The sequence below is a fragment of the Urocitellus parryii genome, chromosome 16, assembly GCF_045843805.1.
Source record: "Urocitellus parryii isolate mUroPar1 chromosome 16, mUroPar1.hap1, whole genome shotgun sequence".
NCBI lineage: Eukaryota > Metazoa > Chordata > Mammalia > Rodentia > Sciuridae > Urocitellus > Urocitellus parryii.
Window position 1 is genome coordinate 2,651,520 of NC_135546.1, and position 21,641 is coordinate 2,673,160.

General features: G+C 46.7%; 1 protein-coding gene across 7 annotated transcripts in view; it reads right to left on the reverse strand.

Annotated features, from left to right (window-relative positions):
- Positions 1-3,331: 3,331 nt before the first annotated feature.
- Positions 3,332-21,641, reverse strand: part of Foxp1 (forkhead box P1) — a 518,767-nt gene continuing 500,457 nt past the window's right edge. For 6 of the 7 annotated variants that reach the window (XM_077793425.1, XM_077793427.1, XM_077793424.1 and 3 more), the window contains 7 exons: positions 19,575-19,776; positions 19,390-19,469; positions 18,683-18,784; positions 16,132-16,253; positions 14,680-14,749; positions 12,052-12,218; positions 3,332-7,786 (listed from right to left, as the gene is read on the reverse strand). In XM_077793425.1, coding sequence (XP_077649551.1) covers positions 7,642-7,786; positions 12,052-12,218; positions 14,680-14,749; positions 16,132-16,253; positions 18,683-18,784; positions 19,390-19,469; positions 19,575-19,776 — 888 coding nt within the window. In that variant the 3' untranslated portion in view covers positions 3,332-7,641. The remainder of the gene's footprint in view (positions 7,787-12,051; positions 12,219-14,679; positions 14,750-16,131; positions 16,254-18,682; positions 18,785-19,389; positions 19,470-19,574; positions 19,777-21,641) is intronic. The other variant, XM_026392656.2, reaches the window with a different exon arrangement.

Here is a 21,641-nt window from a genome sequence, read left to right on the forward strand (position 1 = left end):
TCATAACACGGGTAAACTTACCGAAATATTTTTACAATTTTATTAGAGGTTTTAATTCATTGCTTTATCTATCTCTGTTAGACTGCAAAATAGCTTTAAATATTCAAGTGGTAATTAATGAATCTTTTATGTTGCAAATCAAACATTTTCATCTGTGTGCTGATGGAGCAGCAGCCAGGAAGGATTTAAAGGGTAATTGTTTCTGCCTCTGCCACACTATTGACCAGCGCTGGCCTTGTTTCGGGCGTGGTCTGTGACCATGGCCAAGCAGGCCAGCGCTCAGCGAGGACGATGCCTGCTCTTTCTGGAGTTCAGGTTTTCTTGACATGTGTCTTGCCAGAGACATTCCCAGCTAGATGGAAAGTCTTTGTGGAATTTTTGCTTGAGTGCAAAATAATAGAAAGCATGTGTATGTTTAAAAAGGATCAGCTTAATGGCAAATGAGCACCGACTTACGTTAATATTCTATTACAGTAAAAACTCCTCTTTAATAAATTTTCTCCAGGCTTTTTTCCTCCCAGAATCTCAGACTTTTCTAAGTGGCATGCCAACCCCAAGAAACTACATACGATACGTTTGATTTACGTTAAGTCAATAGCATGCGCAAGCCATTTGAAATTGCATTTTAAGAAACATAAACCAGAGGAAACCCATATAGTACCAAATACTGACAAGGGCAAAATGTGTTGGCTTTTCAGAGGCTCAAATGCCTTGTAAATATTATTCTATTTAGAAGATATTTTAAAAATGTGGAGGTTCATGTCAAATGGCCAACATAGCCAGTCTGCAATCCTGGCGTAGTTCAGGGCTCCCAATTCAGCTGTATGAAGGCCCTCACAGGAGGAAGCAGCTCTGCTTTCCTCTCCTGCCCACTGTGGCAAGCTGGAGGTGGAGCCGCCCGAGAACCTTCACAAAGGGAATGACACATTCTTGATCAGAGGCCACACGGCCACCCCGAGTTGTTCTATGGCCCTAATTAATACTGGACTTGGTGACATTTATGTATCAGAGCAAACAGGAAACAATTTATGTCACCTAAAGCTTTTTAACAAATCGATGCAACTATTTGTAATTGGTTGTTTCACAAGATTAAAAGTGCCAAGGCCTGATCTTGGCCCACGGATTTGTGGTCAACTCGACCTGTGCTTCCGTTGTTTTTTTTTTTTTTTTTTTAAAAAGCATTGGTGATCAGCACTGACTTCCATCAAGTGATCCATATTGCTAATATTTCTGGAATTTTAATGTAGTTAGAATTTATAGCTGATCAAATGTGGTTACCTAAATTGCTGTTGCTGGTAGACAGTTTAACTGTCTTTATTAATTACAGTATAATTTAATGTTTGAGTACCGGCACTTGTGTTGGTCATTTTTACAGCTCGAGCAGTTATCTGCCTTATGACGAACCATTTTAGCATTTTCAATGGAAATTTGCTAATATGATGAGTGATAAAAATGTCACACGCTGGTAAATAATGATTATTGCTTTGGCTGAAATTAATTCTTGAAAGGCCGGTTACCTTCACATTATAACTTGAATTGTGTCTTTCCATCCCTATATTCTTGGTACATCCCCCGCCCCCCCCCCCCCCCCCCCCGCACACCAACAAAAGGCTATTGATAACATTGGGTAAATATATATGTTTTGATATTCAGCACCGAATGTGACTTTATAACTAGTGGAAATATGGTGACATAGGGTTTTTTTTAAATAAAATACTGTTTAAAAATAAATAATTAGGTTATATGTAAAGTGATGGTTCTCTAATGCAAATATTGTTCCAGAGTTAAAACAGTGTTTTTGTATTTAATTTCTCTCCAGTGTGAATTCTCTGACCTTTCATAAATCAGTACCTTAAGGATTGAGACAAAGTTCACTGTATTTGAATAAAGAATACTTTTGATTAAATATGAATTGTGATTGCAAGTCTGTATATACATACGTAATATAATCAAGACATGTAATCAAGAATGGCTAATAGTTTTTGTTATCTTTTTTGGTGGGGGACTACAGTATTATAAAACTGCTTGCGTTGTGTAAAATTAGCCTTCAGAGTCATGCTCTTTATATATAAAGTTCCCCATTTAAAAGAGGAATCAATTCTGGGGTCTGCCACCTTGTTTATCGGATTGGCAAGTCTGGAGTGTGCCAGAGTTCCTGCTTCAGGTCGGTCCTGAAACACCAGGAAAGCACAGGGTGTCCTCAGCTAGCCTCACCAATGCGTCCTCTCAGGGGATTTCAGGGGACCCTGGTACTGTGTTCTTAGAAGCCAGGAGAGGTTCAGGTGTCCTGCTAGTCACTGCACTAGAGGTTTCCAGAGTGTGGCGTAACTGTCAGTGAAGGGAGAATGTTCACTTGCAACCTAGTAGCAAATTCTACTTGTTTAAAAAAAAAAAAAAAAAAAAAAGCATTCAGAACTTTCCTTCGGGCTTCTCAGAACAATGCTGGGCAAGAACACTGTCTGCCAGCATCTGTGGGCGCTTCACCGCACGGATACAGCAACGATGCGAGTCGTTGCATGTGCTCGAAACCACACGTTATAGGTTCTGTGTTCTGACGGCGTGGCTGCTTCAAGCGCCGTTTTCAATGTACTGGCAATTTAATCTGTGCTGGAAGATGATTCTGGGATTCATTAATCCTTCCCATATATACATGAGAGAATGATACTAAAGAGAAACTGCACAATTTTTAAACATACTGAATTTTTTTTAAATGACAAAAAAATCAGGTAGTTTTTCTGGGACATTTTGGTTCCTGAGTTGTTTTCTGCACCGAACACGGCTATCCAGTGCACTTTGGATAGAATATTTTTATAGAATCATTTGTTCTAATCTAAGCATTTATCATTATATGCAAAAAGATTTCTTGATGAGAATATTATAGACGGTGCATGTTTTTGACATTAGCATTTTATTTGGATGACTAATCTGGCAGATGTGAAATTTTAATGAATTATTCATGAAATTGCTTTCCTCTGAAATTTTAGTTTGCTCTTAATGCTAGTTATTAAACATTTTGTTTTTCTTTATAAAATTTGATGAAGAGAAATAGGAGTGTGCTTCCTCAGGAGACAGCCCTCGTCGGCGCTCCTTCCCAATCCTCCCAGTGCATGCTTTCCTTGGAAATCTCATCCTCGGAAAGGGCTTCTGCTTGGCTCGTGGTGCAGCTAGTAGAGAAGCCCGACGGTGACTTGGCTCTGAGGCAGCTGGCTGAGGAGCCCCAGCCTGTGCCTCGCACAGAGCACCAGGGGTCAGGGAACAAAGTAGGCCGGGGCAACGTTGAGCACCAGTGTGAACAACCAGCGTCTTTATTGCATTTGAGAACGCTATCGTGTCAGTCGTCAGTACTGACTACACCACATTTTTTTTTATTGTCTGTAGCCACAGACATGGAATGATGGAATTACAGTTGATGTCAAGGAATGAGTTTCTTTTATGCCTTATCAAAACAAAACAAAGCAGCTCTAGTGACTGGCGGCACGAACACATGGAGCACCACGCTCACGTCTGGACCACGCTGTGGCCACCACGGCCGCCCGCAGGGAGCAGGGTGACATGAGCTGCCAGGCCCACGGGACGCCTGGAGGGCTGTAGACCTCCTCCTCTGGATAAAAGGGTGAAACCGACTTGCAAAACATTCAGAATGTCAGGAGGGGATGCCAGGAACCCAAAGGCACCGCACAGATCCAGGATGGTCATGAGCACAGCCCGTGAGCCCTGCAGGCAGCTCAGCTGGGATGGGTGGGAAAGGGGCAAATATGCATGAAGTCGCCTTGTTTTTATGATTTAAAAAAGAGAAAATCTAGTGATTTACGTCACATTTTAGGTTAAGAATCCGTGTTTTTCTTTATTAGGTCTGAGGGGACACTGGGAGATCCTTTCAGGACAGTTGGAAGGGGACAGGGTCGGCGGTCACTCTTAGTGCATAACCTGTTTCTTTTCTTTGCTGGTCCAGTCTGGCAGCCTCGCTCGTCCTACAGGGACAAACTCTAGGGACAGTAGGGTGAGTCCGAATTCCTGACACTGCCTTTGTCTGACACATGGGACCCCCTCCCTAATGTATGCCTTTCTCTGAGGAGAGGAAAAAAAAAAAAGTAACAAACTGTCTTTACATCTTGGCACCTTGTAAAGTTTTTTTTTTTTTATACAAAACTTCAAATATCTCCAACACTCCCCATTATGAATCACTACTTCACTGATAAACTTTGAAAGTGTGACCCTAGAATTTCATCATGCAAAATATTTACTGCAGCAGGAGAAAACATTTTTAAACAACATTTTTTTTTCTTTTTTCAAATGTATGAACTTGTTTTAAGACAGCCAGGAAGGCAGTGGCAGGATAAAACACAAGGGACAGGAATGTATCAAAAAACAGATTAAAACACACACCCACGCACACATGAACCTGTACAAAATGCTTCAATCGATGATAACGGGAAAAAAATCCATCAACTATGTTACAATTTAAAAGCAAAAAAAAAAAAAAAGTTTCTCCCTCCCATGTCAGAAAACGTCATCCAATATTCTCAAAGCAAAGGAAGTACAGCATGTTCTGCAATTCCATTACATACAGCAGTTTTTTTTTTCCCCAAAGATGTTTTTGTTGTTAATATAAAGCAGTTGCACAAAAAGCAAAGGTGTTTTGACAAACAGGTGTATGCATTTATTCCTTTTTAGGAACAATATCTAAAAAAAAGAACCGCCCTCTGCCCTCCCCCAAAAAAGACAAAGATTCACACGGACACATTGGGATTTATGTACAACATAATAAGCCCCATCCTAAGGAAGCGACGGAACCCCCAAGGGATACAGAATCGGAACTGTAGAAATCATAGTGACATTTGCTTGCTGTGAAGCCTGAGAATTGCTTTTTCAGTTGGTTCTTCTGCAAGGCTATGATACCTGCAAAGATATGTAAAATCTAATTTTTCTTTTCTTTTTTTGCTACAGTCTTTAGACTAAGCATGCAAGACATACAACTAGGTGCAACTGAGTGAAATGTATTTTTTAAGTTTTCATCATTCCTAAGGTTTGGACTGAGGTATGCGTACTAACAGTCTCTCATGCTGTTACCGTTACTCGTGTCTAGCTACACATGCTGAGAATGAGCTAATCTACCAGATTTTTATCCTCTTTTGAATACCACCCTAACCAGCAACCACTCCGTTTAGAAGCACGGGGTCCTTCCTGGGACCCCCCGGCTACTGCCTGCACATCACGAAGCTGCCTGGAGAAGTGGGGGAGCCATGAGGGACCACAAACTGCCCTTCAAATAGAAAGCAGAGTGACGCTTCCAAGGTCATTGCCAAAGACGTTTTTGTACCAAGCTTATGAGTGGACAGGAGTGTTACTTTTTTTTTTTTCCATTTTAGTAAATGAAAAATGTTGTCCAAAGTCTATTCCAAAAAGATAAATAACATAAAGACAAATTGGAGGATCTATGCCAAAATAAACCAAAATTAATGCAGTGATCACAGCACAGTTCTTAAACAAAAATGGCATGTAATCTCACTAAATATAACAACAAAAATATTCTAGAAATGCTATCATGTCGTCTAGGTTCAATTGCAGATGCTTTTCGGTTGTTTCTGGTTTTCAGCTTAACTGTCTCCTCTATTGGACATGCTCGCTTCCGGTGGCAACGCTCACAGCTCTTTGAGATGGGACTTCGTTCCTTCTGTAGCAACTATAATACTGTGTCCTATTTTCATCTTCAGTAGCCCCATAATTTTTCTTAATAAGGATGAGTTTTGGTCTCTGTAGAGGTACAAGAAGAAGAAAAAAAGAAAAACTAGAAAAAAGTAACAACTTTGGTTCCTTTACCTACTTGGTCTTCTAAATCTGCTCTATGGCCAACTTTCTCAGGTTAGCAATAGCCTGTATCTTTTATCATTTGCTTCTAAATCCTTTCACCTCCTTTGATCAACAATAAGAGGATATTTGGCTTCATCAGATAAAGCATAAAACAGAGAACATAATTTACCTTTGTGTAATATCTTTGGTAATTTTAGAAATAAAAGGTACAAAGAATATAAATTAAGCTCCAAAAGGCTCTCAAACTAAAAACAAAAGCTACAGTTCTAGATAAATACATGTCAGGGAAATGGGTGCAGACGGAGGTGTGGCCGGGCTGGAGGACCGAGGCGGTGACGCTGTGAACGCCCGGTGCGGCTCCCCGGAAGCCCAGGGCCTGCAGGACCTGGTCTACCTGATGTCTTCTGTCGGCTTTCCACACTGGGGGACAGTGATTGTGACACACCAGTCGCGCACCTCCCGGACACACACTTAGGCATTTGCTGAACTGGGTCCTCATTAACGCCCTCAACAAGAGCGACCTGAAGTCTAATTTGCATTTAAACAGAATACTGCCACCAGGCAGCTCCAATGATCCAGCCTCGGCACTGCCCCCCTCCGCGTCCAACAAAGTTGCTTTGGGGAGCTGGCCTCTGGTCACTTTGTAGTCAAGGCAGCCCACGGTGGTCATCCCAGCAAGGAGCCCCAGACCCTGACCACGGGGTCATGGAGGGAGAGCCATTCCCATCCACGAGGTCAGCCTAATCATCACCGTCTCCCTGCCTGTGTGCTGGTGCAGTGCTGTGGCATTTATTCAGAATGATGCTTCTTATTTTCAAAAAAAAAAAAAAAGGAATTCTGAACAACCCCTCACCACCCCAATACTGCTCTGTGGAATGAGTCTGCATTGTTCTGAGTGTGTCTCTATTTTTTTTCTGTCATTCATTCTCTTTCTGGCAGGACGTCCCATCTGTGTGACGGGACCTTCATGTGTAGAGTTGCAGCATTTGGGACCTTTTTGAAAAAAGACCAAAACGGAATGTTTTCTGACTTCAGAGAAACGTGGTGGCGTCTGTAGGAAAATGGAATGAGTGACAGAAAACTACGAACGAGAAATGACATTCAGCTCTGTGTAATAAAAAATACCTATCAACATTCATCACAAGGTACAGAAAACTTTAAGCCTCCAAGAGGCCGTGGGCCCAAGTGGAGGCCTGAGGTCAGAACTTAAAATGGTAAAGTAGAAGGAAAAAAAAAGCAATACATTAAAAAGTTTGGGATAATTTTAACCCCGCCCCCCAATACACACACAAAGGCCTTCCCCATCCCAACTGGAAGCAAAAAAAAAAAAAAAAAACAAAAAAAAAAACAAAAAACAAAGGCGTAAAGGCAGTGATATCAACATGCGGTACTGTGCAACAGGTCGTCCACTGGAGTCCTTGATCCTGGCAGAGGCGTGGTCTGCAGCTCAGGTGCGCAAGCTCAGTTGGCGTCCTCAGTGTCCAATGCCGGCAGGACTGCAGTTCAAAGTCTGCTGCTAAAAGTGAATCTCAGTTTAGCAAATTTACAACACTGATGTTGACTGTGAAGAGAGGAAAATCCCAAGTACCAAACGAGTCCATCCAACGCACAGAGTACAAATTCCTTTTTTCAACAAAAAGTAGAAAAATCAAAAATACTCCCAAATGGGATTCTTGATGGCACTAAGAGTTAACACGTTTCAGAGTTGCCAAAGTGTAGTGAGGCTCCTCCAGCCTGTTTGGCCAACGCAGAGCCACTGCACTGCAAACTTTGGACATGTTTTTGTTTCTCGTCTCTGATCTTCCCTCTCGGACTGCCCGGCCCAGGTGTTCACTCCATGTCCTCATTGACCGGTTCGTCTTCATAATCTCTGTCATGGTCAAAATCTGGACTGTGGTTGGCTGTTGTCACCAAGGACAGAGGCCCTTCAGCTTCCTCGGGATCGAGGGGCTCTTCTTTGACGTGCACAGGATGCCTGGGGAAACAAAGACAGGGTCAGAGGGCACGTGGGGCCTGGCGCACCCTGACCCCACACGGGAGCTTTTTGCCGCTCAGGGGCCCCGTGTGGCCAGCTGTTCTGTGGTGCCGCTCTGCCACAGCTGGTCTCAGACCGGGGGCTTGTGTCCTGGTACTCTCAGTCCCAAGGACCTTATTAGAATGTAGCAATGAGTCAGGTGGTCTGGGGGCAGGCCTGAGACTCTGTATTTCTAATGTCCCCCAGCCCGAGTGTCCGACAATGGGCCCGCGTCGGCCCGGGGTGGAGGAACACCACCATTCAAATCATTCCCTAAAATGGGAATCTGTAACAGCGATGGTTTGTGGGGACCAGAGCGCAGGAGATGGGGCTAATCGTGGCTTGCTGTGTGCTCTGCTAGTTAACATGCAGAACCTGTGAAAGAACTCTCCAGAGGACGACCCCAAGCAAGGTCCTATCATTAATCAACTTCAAGCAAACACGGCACAGAGACACCATGATACATGCTTGAAACTCCAAATTAATGCATATTTTTACAAACTGTCAATAAGGCAAGAAAAGCCCTGCCAGGAAACACAAACGGAGAGGAGAAGTCTTGCTCCACACAACAGTACGATAAGGAAGCGGGCCACAATCAGAGTAGTGCTGTCAGCCATGAACAAGGCGAAACACGCGGCCCTGCTGGTAGCGGCCACGGGGACACTGGGCCTCCATGAGATCTGCCAACTTTCTCATCATGGACCAGAGCTTGGTTCACCGAAGGGGACTGGGGTGATCACACAAAGCCACTCTGATAACAATTGAGAAGTGTTGTTCCTAAATCATATTTACAACAGATCCTTTGCAAATACAAATTACGTTCTGTTGCTGGGCTTTTGATATGTAAAAGAACCATTCAAGTTAAAAAAAAATAAAATAAAACCTCCCCTCTCTGGGACTGGCTGCAGAAGGGAGGGTTTTTTGTTTTAATTGACGTTATCAAGTATTAGTAAGGAGAGGTGGTGCTGGGATGGTTGGCTCCCTAAATAATTGATGCTGTGTGCAACAAAGGCCCCCAGAACCATTTAAAAACAAACAGAGGCGTGCTTGGGACTGCCCTGGAAGACGCAGCCTTCAGAATCAATCTGCTCTGAAATCAGCATGACATTCAGAGAGGTTGGGGGACAAGATGCCAGATAAACAGCTTTAAAAAACCATGCCAAAATGAAACGAGGCTTAAGTGTTGCTACAGTGCATTTTACATGTCCTGTTTTTTAGGAGGACTCCTCCTTGTCTGCGTAGGACCCAGGCCTGTAATGTGCAGGACCCAGTGCAAAATGCAGGGTTCCCAGCGACACTCGGGGCACTGAACCAAGCGTCTGCCTGGTGGGATTCCCTGTATTGTCCCGCTGAGAATCCAGTACACTGATGGATGTCCTTAGCTGGACCCTACTCAAGGTCCATTTTGGCTGCCTGGGCCTCCCCGAGAAGGGCGTGGTCTTGGGCCTCGAAGACACTGCAGGAGCGCTGTGACTTTGGCTAGCTTTTCAGTCACCGTTAAGGCTACCTGAGGCCGACTCTAGTCCCTCCCTGTCAACTGTTTGCATAAAAAAGTCACCATTTTTATCCATTCATCTCTCTACTTCTGTTGATTTACCTCCTTGGGATAAATTTCTAAGAGTGGAATTGTTGGAGCAAAGGCTAAAACATCTCTATGGCTCCTGTGATTTACTGTGATATCAATTTCCAAAGGGGCTAAGCCCATCGAGACTCCATCTCGTCAGGATTGAGCATCATCTTTAAAAGCTGGTCTGCGGCATGGTGGGTGGGGGTCCAGCGCAGGCCCCCTCAAGCTGCGCGCCGCAGCGGGCTGACGACAGTGCAGGCTACCGTTCCGCATCTTCACTGTGGAGACCAGAGACCTCCTCAACGCCGCGTCTCCTTGGAGCCTGCCTCTCGGCAGCGTCCGCTGGACGAGGCCGTAAAAGATTTGTAGTAGGAAAAATGTATCAGAAATATTAATCTTCTTGAGTTTATAAAGCAGAATCTGATGATGTCATAGAAAACTTTGGGTTGGGGGTGAGGAAAGGAACCGTGGGAGCCTTCCTGGAGGTCTTGCCTTGTCGCTGTAGACTTCCACAGAAGATTTGCAAAGCTCAGACAGCAAAAAGAAACGGGAAAGGTCCCCACGAAATAGCTCACAGAATCAGAGAAGACAGTTTCCCCCGAGTTCAGCGTTTACTTCCCTGGAGACAGGGCATCCCTGCCGGTTCTACCCGAGTCACACACAGCAGCTCTGCGGCAAATGTTAACCACCAGACCCACTGTGAGATGGCCTGACCACAACCAGGTTAGATACAGGGCTTCTTGGAACTGGCAGGCGCTGGCTACAGCGCTCTTGGAACAGAAACGCAGAGGGTAGAGATTTCCAGGTACCAGGCCGCACACTCGTGCCCGCGTGTCTTCTGGAGCTGGTGTGCACCTTCAGCATCTTCTTCCATTGAAAGGTCAAGTGCAGGTGCAAACCTGGGCTTTCTCTTCCATCTGAGCAATTCCTTTGTGCCTCCACTCTGGGACACGGCTGGCTGGGGTTCAGGCACTGTGATCTGGTGGGGACACAGGGCACAACCCAATTCTGCTTTGCAGCTTCTTTACTTCCTCTGAGGATAAGAGTATCATGCCCTACATCCACAGGCTCATGACTGCTTTCAACAAAGAGATGAAATGTGGTGGATCGTGGGAAGGATGAGAAGAAAGGGGTGTGTTTCAACACCAGGCATCAGCTGGACCGCTGTCCCCACAAGGTCCTCTAAGCCTTGCCGTAAAGTTGATGACTTGATTTATTCCAGTAGACTGGAACAGTTACAAAAAACAATTCGCCTCAGTGCAGGGTAATGCACATTGGGCAAGAGTAAAACCACGTCACTATGGGATTCTCTTAATGGGAACAAGAGGGTCCCACAGAGTGCCCAGGGCAGGGACGGTACAGGACCTACTGCTGACTCGGGCACACCCAGCGAATGCAGGCACCTGAGATCTGAGCAACACCTCTTCCTACGGAGCTGGGATTGTTTCCAAGCAGTTGAAACCTTCGTTTCACAAAAGTCGTGCTGACTGGGGAAACGTGGTTGTTGGTAGTACTGGGGTTAACTCGGAGTTCTCAACCCAGCCTGGGAAGCGTCATCAGATCTCTTTTTCTTTGCACTGAGTTACGGGAATGTTTATGAACTAAACCTTGGACTTTGTGCAGATGTTGAGAAACAGCAGGTTCAGAGTTTTTGTTCTAATGGGCATTTCTTGAGGTAGCTTGTACGCCAATTTATAATTGCTCTGAATTTCTTAATATCTGCGTAAACCCTCCTGTCGTGACTGAAAGATGAAGACGAATGTGGTAACAATCGACTCAAAATAGCAGGCTGCTCTAGAAGGGTGAAGTGCAGCAGTGGCCGTGTGAGGGACCAACTTTCCTCAAACACTACATTTCTGACCCCCATGTCCTGCAGTTACCATGGCAGAGGGCACTGACGCTGGTCATTAGATGCCAGTTCCTTCTGTTGCTAACTGCTACAGGTCACAACTTTTCTCCTGTCACTCAAACCATCTTAAAATACAATATTGGTCAGTAACTCATGGATGTGTGGGCAGATGGCCCATTCTGGGAGCCACCAGAATGGTGCCAAAATTGAGTCCCCTTCAAGTGGGCCGCAAAAAAAGCTCGCTGAAAGGGAGAGACTGTCATTCTGAAGCTCCAGCCACCTGCAGTCATGTGGTTTCGTTTCTCTGGTTTAGAACTCTCCCCACTCAGCCCCCCACCCCTGGGGACAGCAGAGCCCCTGGGTGGCTTGGGCCTGTTGCCGTTCCCATTCAGCGTGGCCCCCGGTCGTGTGTGCACTCATTACCCTCCGTCTGCTGCTGTAATGCTCCTATTAATTTTCCTTTTGATATTTTAAGAGCAATCTATAAATCATGCCGCCTTTCATTTGTGCCATCATTAATGCTCGGTAATAAGGCTGCAGCATCACATTTGCTGTTCCAGTTCTCACCCAACCAAGTAAACCACCTCTCTCCTCTCCGCTAGGTCCAGGGCTCCACCTGAACAGCGTGTCTCAACCGACGGCCAGATGCACACCACGTGTCCCATGTACTGCTGCGTGCAGCGGCAACCATGTTTACAGGGATGGCAGCAACTCTTCTAGGAACACAGCTGGCTACCTGGGTTCCGGACACTGTTGGACAGGTACACAGCGCCCGGAGGAGGAGCCGTGTGTGGGGCGGGCAGTACTCACACAGCTTGCAGAGGGGACCGTCCGGGACTGCTGTCGCTCTCGTTGCTGTTGGTGTGCTCCATGGCGCCGTTGAGCTCCTCCCGCATGGCGCTGGCCAGGTTGCCCAGGGAGGGGTTGCCCATGGAAGCGGTAGTGTATAGAGGTATGCTGTTCTCCGCCATCGAAGCCTGCCACCAATGAGAGACAGCGCGTGAAGATGCAGGCGGGGGCACCCTGCAGATGGCTGCCAGGGAACTGGTGCACAGGTGTCAAAGAGGTGGGGGGCTGTGCTTCCATAGCGCCTGGGGCACGCAGCCAAGGGAGGCCCTGGGGAAGAAGTCCTGGCCCTGCCCAACTCAGTGCTGCGGTGGCCATGGGCTGACTAATGGGAGGTTTATATCTGACGCCTTTTTTTCAAGAGAAACTGAATATTTCCAGATCACAGTGGAATATAATGGAATTTTCATTTCTTTATCCATTTTGATGACTCTGCTATTGGATAGCAGAGATCTGATCAGATTATTCTGGCTGCATCGCTCAGATTTATGAGGACTTCCATAAACACTTACCTCTTAGATCCTATAGAAAAGGAAGGGATCATAGAATTGGAATCAATTTTATCCCCCCCCCCATCATTCCTGTTTTAATGGGTTTTGAATCTGTTTAGTGAAATTGAGAACCAGTTAAAGGAACATGGAGTCATCTTTTGGACTCACGCCAATCACCTGTGATTTTAGGATGAAAGAACAATATCTGGCAAAAGGAAGTTTTAAATCTCATTTATGTTTGGTGCCTATGAACACCAATATTAAAGGTGACAAAATCACTCCAAATGAGTGTCAGTGAAAAAAAGTAGAAATGGAAAAATGCTACCCTAACCCTGGGGTGGATGCTGTCCCCTGCACTGAAGTCCCTGTACTGGTTTCACTGGGGGAGGTGGTTTTTCATTTTATTCAAGGGGACAGACTGAAAAATTGGCAGTTGGTAATTAGACCAAAATTTATCCAGACTGCCCCGTGCCTGGCTTTCCATCCTAGACAGTCAATCCAGCATGGCGACTCCCATTGGCCTCTCATGCAGGAGTACAGGCTCCTGTGGACATCCTGGCATTGAGACGGTAGGAGCCAACCACAGAGGCGGAGAGCGCGTGGCAGGGGTGCACTTGCCGCACAGGCACACCCATCTCGAGGGCAGGGCTTCTATAAGCCCACTGCCCTCCAGTTCTCCATGTAGGTAAAAAGTAGGGGGAACACGCTGCTTTTCCTTCCTCGTGTGGTAAACTTACTGTGATCCCCATTCCCCACTGTCCTATTGTTAGTACGGGTCTCTTGCAATATAGTGTGTTGACTTTTTGGGCAAAATTACTAGTAGCATTGCAAGTTGCAGCAGGATACCCCTCTTCACTCCCCGTGAGACAGCACAGCAGTCCAGTGTCTGGATAATCCACAGTTGCAGGGTCAGTAATAGCTAAGATGCCTCAGAAGTAAAGTCAAAACTGAAATGGCTTCAAGAATGTGTTCCTGGAAGTAATGCCTCACCCTCCATGGTAAGCATTGATTGTGCTGGGCTCCAAGGTTGAGGAGACTGGACCCCAAGACCTGCAGAGGCGTAGCTGAGCCTCTGACCATCCCACCAGGTTAGATAGACACACTTGACTCCTGCCTCAGGGTTTTTTCAGCAGTTCATGTCCCCTTTGGAGCTGGGGTCCAAATTTTTTGTAATATAGACTTAAAGGGTCCTACCTATGAAACTGGCACCTCTGCCACAAGAGTGGATGGGCTTAGCAATGGTGCCCAAGTCCATCAGTACCACAGCGTGTGCCTCCCAGGCACTCGGGGCGGCTCAATCTATAAATACGAGCTTTACCGTTACCCCTAGTTACTTCCTTTTTCAGAGCATAATGCAATCTGTCCCGAGTCCCATGTTTTATTTCTGTAGTGGATTCTGCTGTCCTATTTTATAAATTGTATACCATGCATTATGTTGTTCTAGTAATTTTTTTTAAATGATATTGTCCCACTATTCTTTTTACTTGTGTTGAAAAACTGGTGCTAGTGGAAAGGAGGGACAGGCTCCCAATATTCACGCCCACCTGATGTACATAAGGTCTCCTCCATCATCGTCCAAGGATGAAGGAAAGAGAAGCATCCCGTGTGAAGAGGAGGATGTGGGGCCTCCAGCCTGGGCAAGGATGCTCCCCCGCAAAGCAGAGAGCATGCTGCGGCTGTCCAGGAGGAGGAGGGACACAAAGCTCAGCTTTCTCTTGAAGCCCGTGAACAATAGAAGGTCATGTGATGCGGTGGCCTATCATCCCGCACACTAATAGCTGTGCTAGAGTAATTACACTTGTGGTATTTTTGCCTCAAGTGAAATTCTGAAATAAGAGGATGGAAATTATGATACTGCTGATAAATATTAATAAGTGAACTTTTAATTTTTTTGCCACAATATTCAAAATGCTAAGCATCCTGCTAATGCTGAAGCAGCCCGATGCGTGTGCCTCCAGGGAGTACAATGCTTTGTGCACTTAAGAAAAAAGTTTAACGGAATTAAAATTTAATATCTAATTAGAGCGAGGCTAATATATTTTGCAATGAGTGTGGGAGACGTGTGCCTCAGCCGCGTGTTCGGGAGGGCTATCCATCTTACCTGTAAAGCCGCATTGAGAGGGGTGCAGTAGGCGTGGCTGCTCTGCATGTTTTTAATGAGGGAAGGGTTACTGCGTGAGAAAAACAGAGACTCAGAGTTAACTGCAGTCCAGCCCCGAGCTCCTAGCTCAGTTTTAAGCTTGCTGGTAGCCTTGCAAATTAGAAACTTCCCCCACCAACCAACTCGGAAAGCTGGGCTGTGCACATACTTCTGGCGATAGCCTATGCCGTTCAAGGCAAGGGGGTGTAAAATTCTGGCTTACCAGACGTGGGGACTCCCTCCCGAGACCTCTCTGCAAAGTTAGAGTTGCTGGGAAGCAAGCCCTGGGCAGAATTGGACTCTGAAGCATCCTAAGGACCTAAGACCTTGCAGACAATGCCTGCGGGGACTGGGCAGAAGCCTGTGGCACAGCTGGGTGTGGGCCTGGTGCTGTGCCTATGAGCAAGAAGCCCAGGAACTCCTTGAAGAAAAGCTCCGGACTTCTCCCAGAACTACTAAAAAATGACACGGCACATGACACGGCACACACGGAGGGGAAAGGAAGCATGGTAGGGAGCCACCTGATCAAGTCCCCACCCACGCTCTCTACTATCTACGTTATGATAAGCAAATAAGAAATTTGTCCCATTAAATGACTTTTCTACTTGTAGAAATCATGGGTCCCACAAAAAATAATCATAGTCAGCTGCTGAGTCAAAATACAATTAATAATTTGCATCAAAGACGTCAAAAAAGCATTGTTCAAGGCACTGGCGATCCAGAGAAGCGAGAGGACATGGACGCATCACACAAGCCAGTTCCCTGGCAGGAAGCTGCGGCACTGCTACGAGGTGAAATGCACGACTCCATGGGATGGGTCAACCATGCAAAGCCAAAGCCACAGCAGAAAACAAAAGGAAAGCAAGTAAAGGCTCTTACTGTGCGACAAGCTCGTCAGAGTCTGCAGCGGGGCAGTACTTGCGAGGACGGCCTCGTTGACTATGGCGGCCACGTTTAAACTCTTCGTCATCAACTGTCCAAAAGGACCCAGACTCATCCTCTACTCTGACAAAGCACTTATGCAGTGACAGGTTGGTGCGAATGGCACCCTGGGATAGGAGCAGCAGCAAAGGAGATGGAGTGGCACGGAAAGGGGACGGGGCGGGGTGGGGGGACACACATCCAGTACAGGGGACAGGAGAAAGAAAATAAAACGCGATAAGCATAGGCGAATGGCTCGTGAGGGTTAATATGCGCTGCACCTACACGCTAGCATGGGATGCGACAGACCAGCAAGCAGGGTGGGGCTGGCGGGGGCACACGACAGGAGGGTGAAATGCTTTTTTGCTTCCCTTGACTGAGACAACGTGAAACCAGTTCTGTGGTCTGACAGAGTCTCGCAGCCAAAGCCTCTACATCACACGAGTTAGCACAGTCCGAGCTGGGCGCAGAAGTCAAACGTGGTGGACGTACCCACTGATCTTTTGTGGCCTTCGCTTTTGGAACTCTACTTCATCCACCGTCCACACTGCCCCTTTAACGTTCTCTACTCGCACAAAACACTTGTGAAGACTAAGATTATGGCGCACTGCATTCTGCAGCAGGTATAAGAGAGAGAACATTTACAATTTCTGTAAGAAAAGACTCCAGAAACAGTACATTCAGCCACACAGTCCCCACGGGAACACCACTCCCCAGCTGCCGCCCACCCCGGGAGGTCCTTCCTGTGCTCCAGGGAGACTGGCTTAACTGCCCTTCTGTCTCCCCTCTGGCACTATCCAACCAGAAAAGGAGGAGGAGCCCCAAACAGGCCCTACAAGTGGCTCTGGATTAATAGTGTCACCGTGACTTCAAAATAAGAAACTCTGAGCATGAAACGATCCTCTTTACATGATGAAATGCTGTGAAGTCCAGGGCACCTTTGCCTTCTCAGAGCCTCTACAGGTTGAGGAGGGAAGATTCTTTGTTATCACTGAGGCATCACCTTGAAGGCCAAGAGGATCAGGTGAACTAAGCCCCAGGGGTGAGCAGCACCTTACTTTCCCCACTGTAAACGAGAGCAGCTGCCCATCAAGTCAGGGGAGAAAGGCTACACGCCTGCAGGTGAGGGTTTCTTTCCCATGTTAGGAGTCATTTCTGATGGAGACTTTGCATGTGTGTAATGCACCGTGCACACAGGTCTCCACTCAAGAGCCATGACCCTTCCTGGGCCCGAGTAAGTACAGAGCGACCCCTGTCATGGAGGAAGTAGCTCAGCTGGGGTGGCAGAGCCCCTCTTCCCAAGCCCCTTTGTTCTGGTAAGGCCATCGTTCCCACCATCTGGAAAGTGCGCTCTCCAAATGATCCTTAATTTCTTGCTGATCATAATTGGTGAATTCAAGCCAAAATCATTTTTGATATGGTATATGTTGAATATGACGAGCTGTTTTGTGGGATGGTGACATGGCCTGCTCATAAGGAGCATCCACAGGGTAAACTCCCAGACGTATTGACTAGTGTGAGGGTAACACTATCAAAGGCTATCCTTGATTCAAAAAAATCGTGATAGGTTTGCCTACAAGCTCCCTGAAGTCACGTGGCATGGTGCACTTAGACTTGGGGAGAAAAATTTCTTTGCAGCAGTCAGTCAGTGTCATGTGCTCGGTGGCACTTTATGTGCAGTCTCCTCAAACAACATGGAAGAGACGCTAAATACACGAAGCCAAATTCCCTTTAAAAAAGAGCATGGGAAACCAACCCACATCACAGGTTCTGTGCGCCTGACTGCCCAACCCAGTCAGACACTGAGGCGCTCTCTTGGGTCCTAACCTGATATCTGGGCATTTCATCAGAGCTCACAGAGGGAACAGTCTGCATATCTGAGGCATTAAGTACTTCATCTAGGGTTGTTTGTATTAATGACACCTCTCCCTGCACTTTGCAAAAATGAAAAAGTTAGATCTGAGCATGAATTTACATTCGCGACTGGTAATTGTTTTTAAGTTTCATCATTTGGTATTTATAAAAGGCAATTTGAAGAAAATGTCTGCCTCATGCTTCTAACTCCCTAAATTTTTAAAAGCATTTGGGGCTCAAGATCCTTTGTGTTTTATCTCCCAAGTCAAGTGAAAGAAAGGTAAGATTTTGAACGAAAAGTTCCCTTCGGCACTCACGAGTCTCATGAGTTAACTGTACGATTTTTTTTTTTTTTGAATGCTAATTTATCAAAGATACATCGTTTGGCTTTGCTTTCCTCCCATATAGAATTAAGAAAACAGAGGGGAAGGGATACATATCAAGTAAAGCAAGTTTTCCCTGCAACCCATAAATCCTAAAATGTTTCCATCAAACAGTCTGTTTTGCAGGGATCAACCAGATTCCAGGTACAGAGATGCCTGTTAGACTGTATTTGCTGTCTTCTATGAGCAGCAGGCACCAGGAAATTGAAAAAGGGGGCCTCATCTAATACGAGGGACTATGTCCCGATGGGAGCCATGGACCCCAAGCATCGCTGATGTGTGCCACACACGGTGTCATAATGCAGGATGCACCTCAGAAGCTGCTCTTCTTCCTTGGGTCCCTATGAACAACGTGACCCTGTGTGGGACATATCTATTCCCTTCAGAGCTACCCAAGACCGGCTTCATAAAGCAGTGCTTTCTCTCTAATCAACACCGTTTGCAAGTACTTGGGTTGGTGAGCTTTGACCCAACCAATGGAGGTTAAGGCTGCCTGACCTCCAGGCAGGTAGGATCCTCATGCTGGAAAAACAAGTTGCCCCCGCCTCTCTGCAAATGCTGGCTGAGGCTGAACACCTAAGAGAGGGAGGTGTGCGTAAGTCCTTTGGCAGTGTCCTTATGGGGCAACCAGAGACAGATGGTCTCCCTGGAGGGCCACTCACACCTGTGCGGCCCGAGTCATGGGAACCTTCCATCTGAGCACCTCGACCACAAAGCAACCCTTTAACCATCTATTCCTATAGAGTGGACGCTCTGTGACTCTCCAGTCGCCCAGTCACTGCGCTCTAGGCCCGGAGAAGGCTTACCTTCCACGTGGCTGCGTTGCGACGGAAGTAAGCAAACATTCTCGTGAACCAGTTATAGATTTCATTCAGCGTGAGCTGCTTTTCTGGAGATTCAAGAATGGCCTGCGAAGCAAAAGTTACGGGAAGAAGGTAATTTATGACCACATCAGCAAGATTTGTCACTAACCAGGTTCCTGAAAGTATAAAATCACTGACATTCAGAGCCTAAGAAAGGTTTGTTTCACAGAATGATCTAAGATTAATGGTTGTATTTAACAGTTCAATAGCAAAACTCAAAATGGAATTATCTAATTGTTTTGAGTTTTTATTTCTGTTTCCGTACAGAAATATTAATTTATTAGTCATTCATAAAGCAGAATCAAAGAGAAATGCAAAACATTTCACTAGCTGATTAAAGCTCAGTAATTATTTAGAGCTCAGATTAATTCCAGGGATCAGAGATTACTGTAGCTTGTGATAATTGACTTGCCATCTTTAAACAGGCTCATTTTCACTGTTGTGTGAAATGAATTTCCTAATAATCACATCGCATTGTAATACTTAATCAAAAGCAATTATGTTATATATTGCAGTTTTTAAAAACCTTATAGAAAAGGTTTTAGCATGTGGCATACTAAACGGTTTCAAATCTACTTCATCAATACAATATATCCATGTACACACACACACCTTTGTATGTGATTTCGCATGCTGCACTGTTTACTTACCTGCCTAATTAAAGATGCATATGTAAATGGCGGTCTAACTTCTGCGTTCTTATAAAATTCTTGGTTCTGCGCAATATCTGCTAAATAAGAATCATTGTCCTATTAATCATCACTTTTTAAAAAAGGAGCCACTCGGCAAGAATTGCAGGCGACAACCCCAAGCAAGGCCAACATGGAGTATTTACCTGAAGAAATGGGCACGTTGTACTTGTCTGAGTACCGCCTGCGGATGGGTCCCACCGTGTGCATGCTGGTGGTGGTGATGACGGAGGGGCCTTGGGTGACGGGAGTCAGGGGAGCCGTGGGGGTCGTGGGGGTATGAGGTAAGCTCTGTGGAGAAGCCTCAGAGGCGGACTTGGAGAGCGTGACGCTGGACACCAGATTGAGCTGTGGGGAGAAGACCATTTAGAGGGACGCTGCTCACTCGAGCCCAAGCCTCACTGGGCTCCTGTGACTATTGTCTCAGAGATGCTTGTGAACGGCCAGGTGTATCCCCGAGGCTGGAAAGTGATCATGCACAGGTTCAAAAAGGGTGGCCCAGCCAAGCAACCGAAGCCAACCCTGGTCAATCACCTTGAGACCGTCAGAGGGTGAAACAGCCCTGGCGGACGACACCAGGTGGGATGGACCTGAGCTCCCAGCACAACTGCAGAGCTGTGCTTTTCTTCAGATTCGATTTTACTTAAATTAAATGGGCTCTTGGGCTAACACCCGTCCTCTGGCCAGCAGGATGATGCTCGAGTCCACCACCGAGCGTGGCCATAGCACAGCACAGGTCCAGAAGGCCGCCTGGCTTCCCGGCCTCGGCAGAGAATCCCCTTCAGTGAACACTGCACACAAACCTTTCAAACTAACCAGCCCAGGGCTGGAATCTGTTCACTGAAAAAGATGGCCGCCCAGGAGACCCAGGACTTCTAGAGAGATTTGTCTTCAAGTTGTGTACTCCCAAGGGAACTTTACTTGGAAGCAGTGTGGGGGGCAGTGAACCCACCCTGTTCTGTTTCCTTTACTCCCATCTACCTGTGACAAACCCTGGGTGGGGTAGAAACTCGAAGTCCCTCGAAGCGAGAGTGTGTGGTGGTCCCCAGCCTCTTGCGGTGCTGGCTCAGAGAGTGCCTCCCCCAGGTCCACACTCCAGCCAGATTCCAGCTCACCCACCACAAGTCCATTTCACCATGAGTACAGTCAGTCTTGGGCACAAGGATTATCTGTGAAAGGTACTAAAACTGATTCCCCTGAGATGCTAATAGAGCGAATGCCAAGGGCGTTCCCAAGTGTGCAGAAGACCCAGCCTTTCCTCATACGCTGGCAATGAACGAGACCCCGAGAACGTCCAGGGCGTTCCAAGGGAAACACACACAGATCCCATGATATCGTTAAAGAAACAGTAACGGGAAATACAGGCCCGCTGCTGGGAGCCGCAAGGTTGAGCTCAGTTGCTATTGGTCAACTCAGCAAGCCACAGGACGCCCCTGCACCAATGCCTGAGCAGAACAGGCTACCACTGCTACTCACCCAGGCACTGGGCATGGGCAGAACAGCTGCCCTCTTTGGTGCTGGAATGGTGACACTGTAACCCACATTTACAGACCAGAGCTAACAGTGCCGAGGGCAGCCACAGGATCAGGGACTCGGCCTGACCTCTCCCTGGCCTTCACCACTGACCACAGCCAAGGCTGGTATGCAAAACACCAGGGGAAGCCACGGGCCAAGGCAGGAGTGCACACAGCTCACAGATACACATCTCTGTTATGGAGACGCTGCTCAGCCAGGACTCGGGAAGGTCCTGGCCACATGAGCAATTCGCACTTTAGACAGCCGTCCCCAGTGCTTCCACTGAGTTCCCGTACTGCCGCCAAGATCCACGGTGCTGTTACTCACAGGTGACAGAGAAGCAAACCAAGGCCTAGGGAAAGAACCTCAATTGTCCATGTTCCTGGCCTGGACCAAAGTGAAACCACACATGTATACAGCTCTCGACCCTCTGCACAACCTCCTGCACCTGGTGGATGTGGAAAAACATTGCTTTCTGTTATGCCCCATGTTGACAAGATCCAGTGAAAGCCTGGGAATGTCACTGAGCGCCTGCAAAGCGGAAGGAGGCACAGCCGCTGGCCTCAGAGCGCTTCCATAGCCCAGACACTCGTAGTTCTGACTCACTCTGCTTCTCCACTTCACTTTTCAGGTTAAGACCGTTACTCTAATCACACTGCTTAAAACACAGCAAGAAAACTTATGTCCTTGGGAAACAC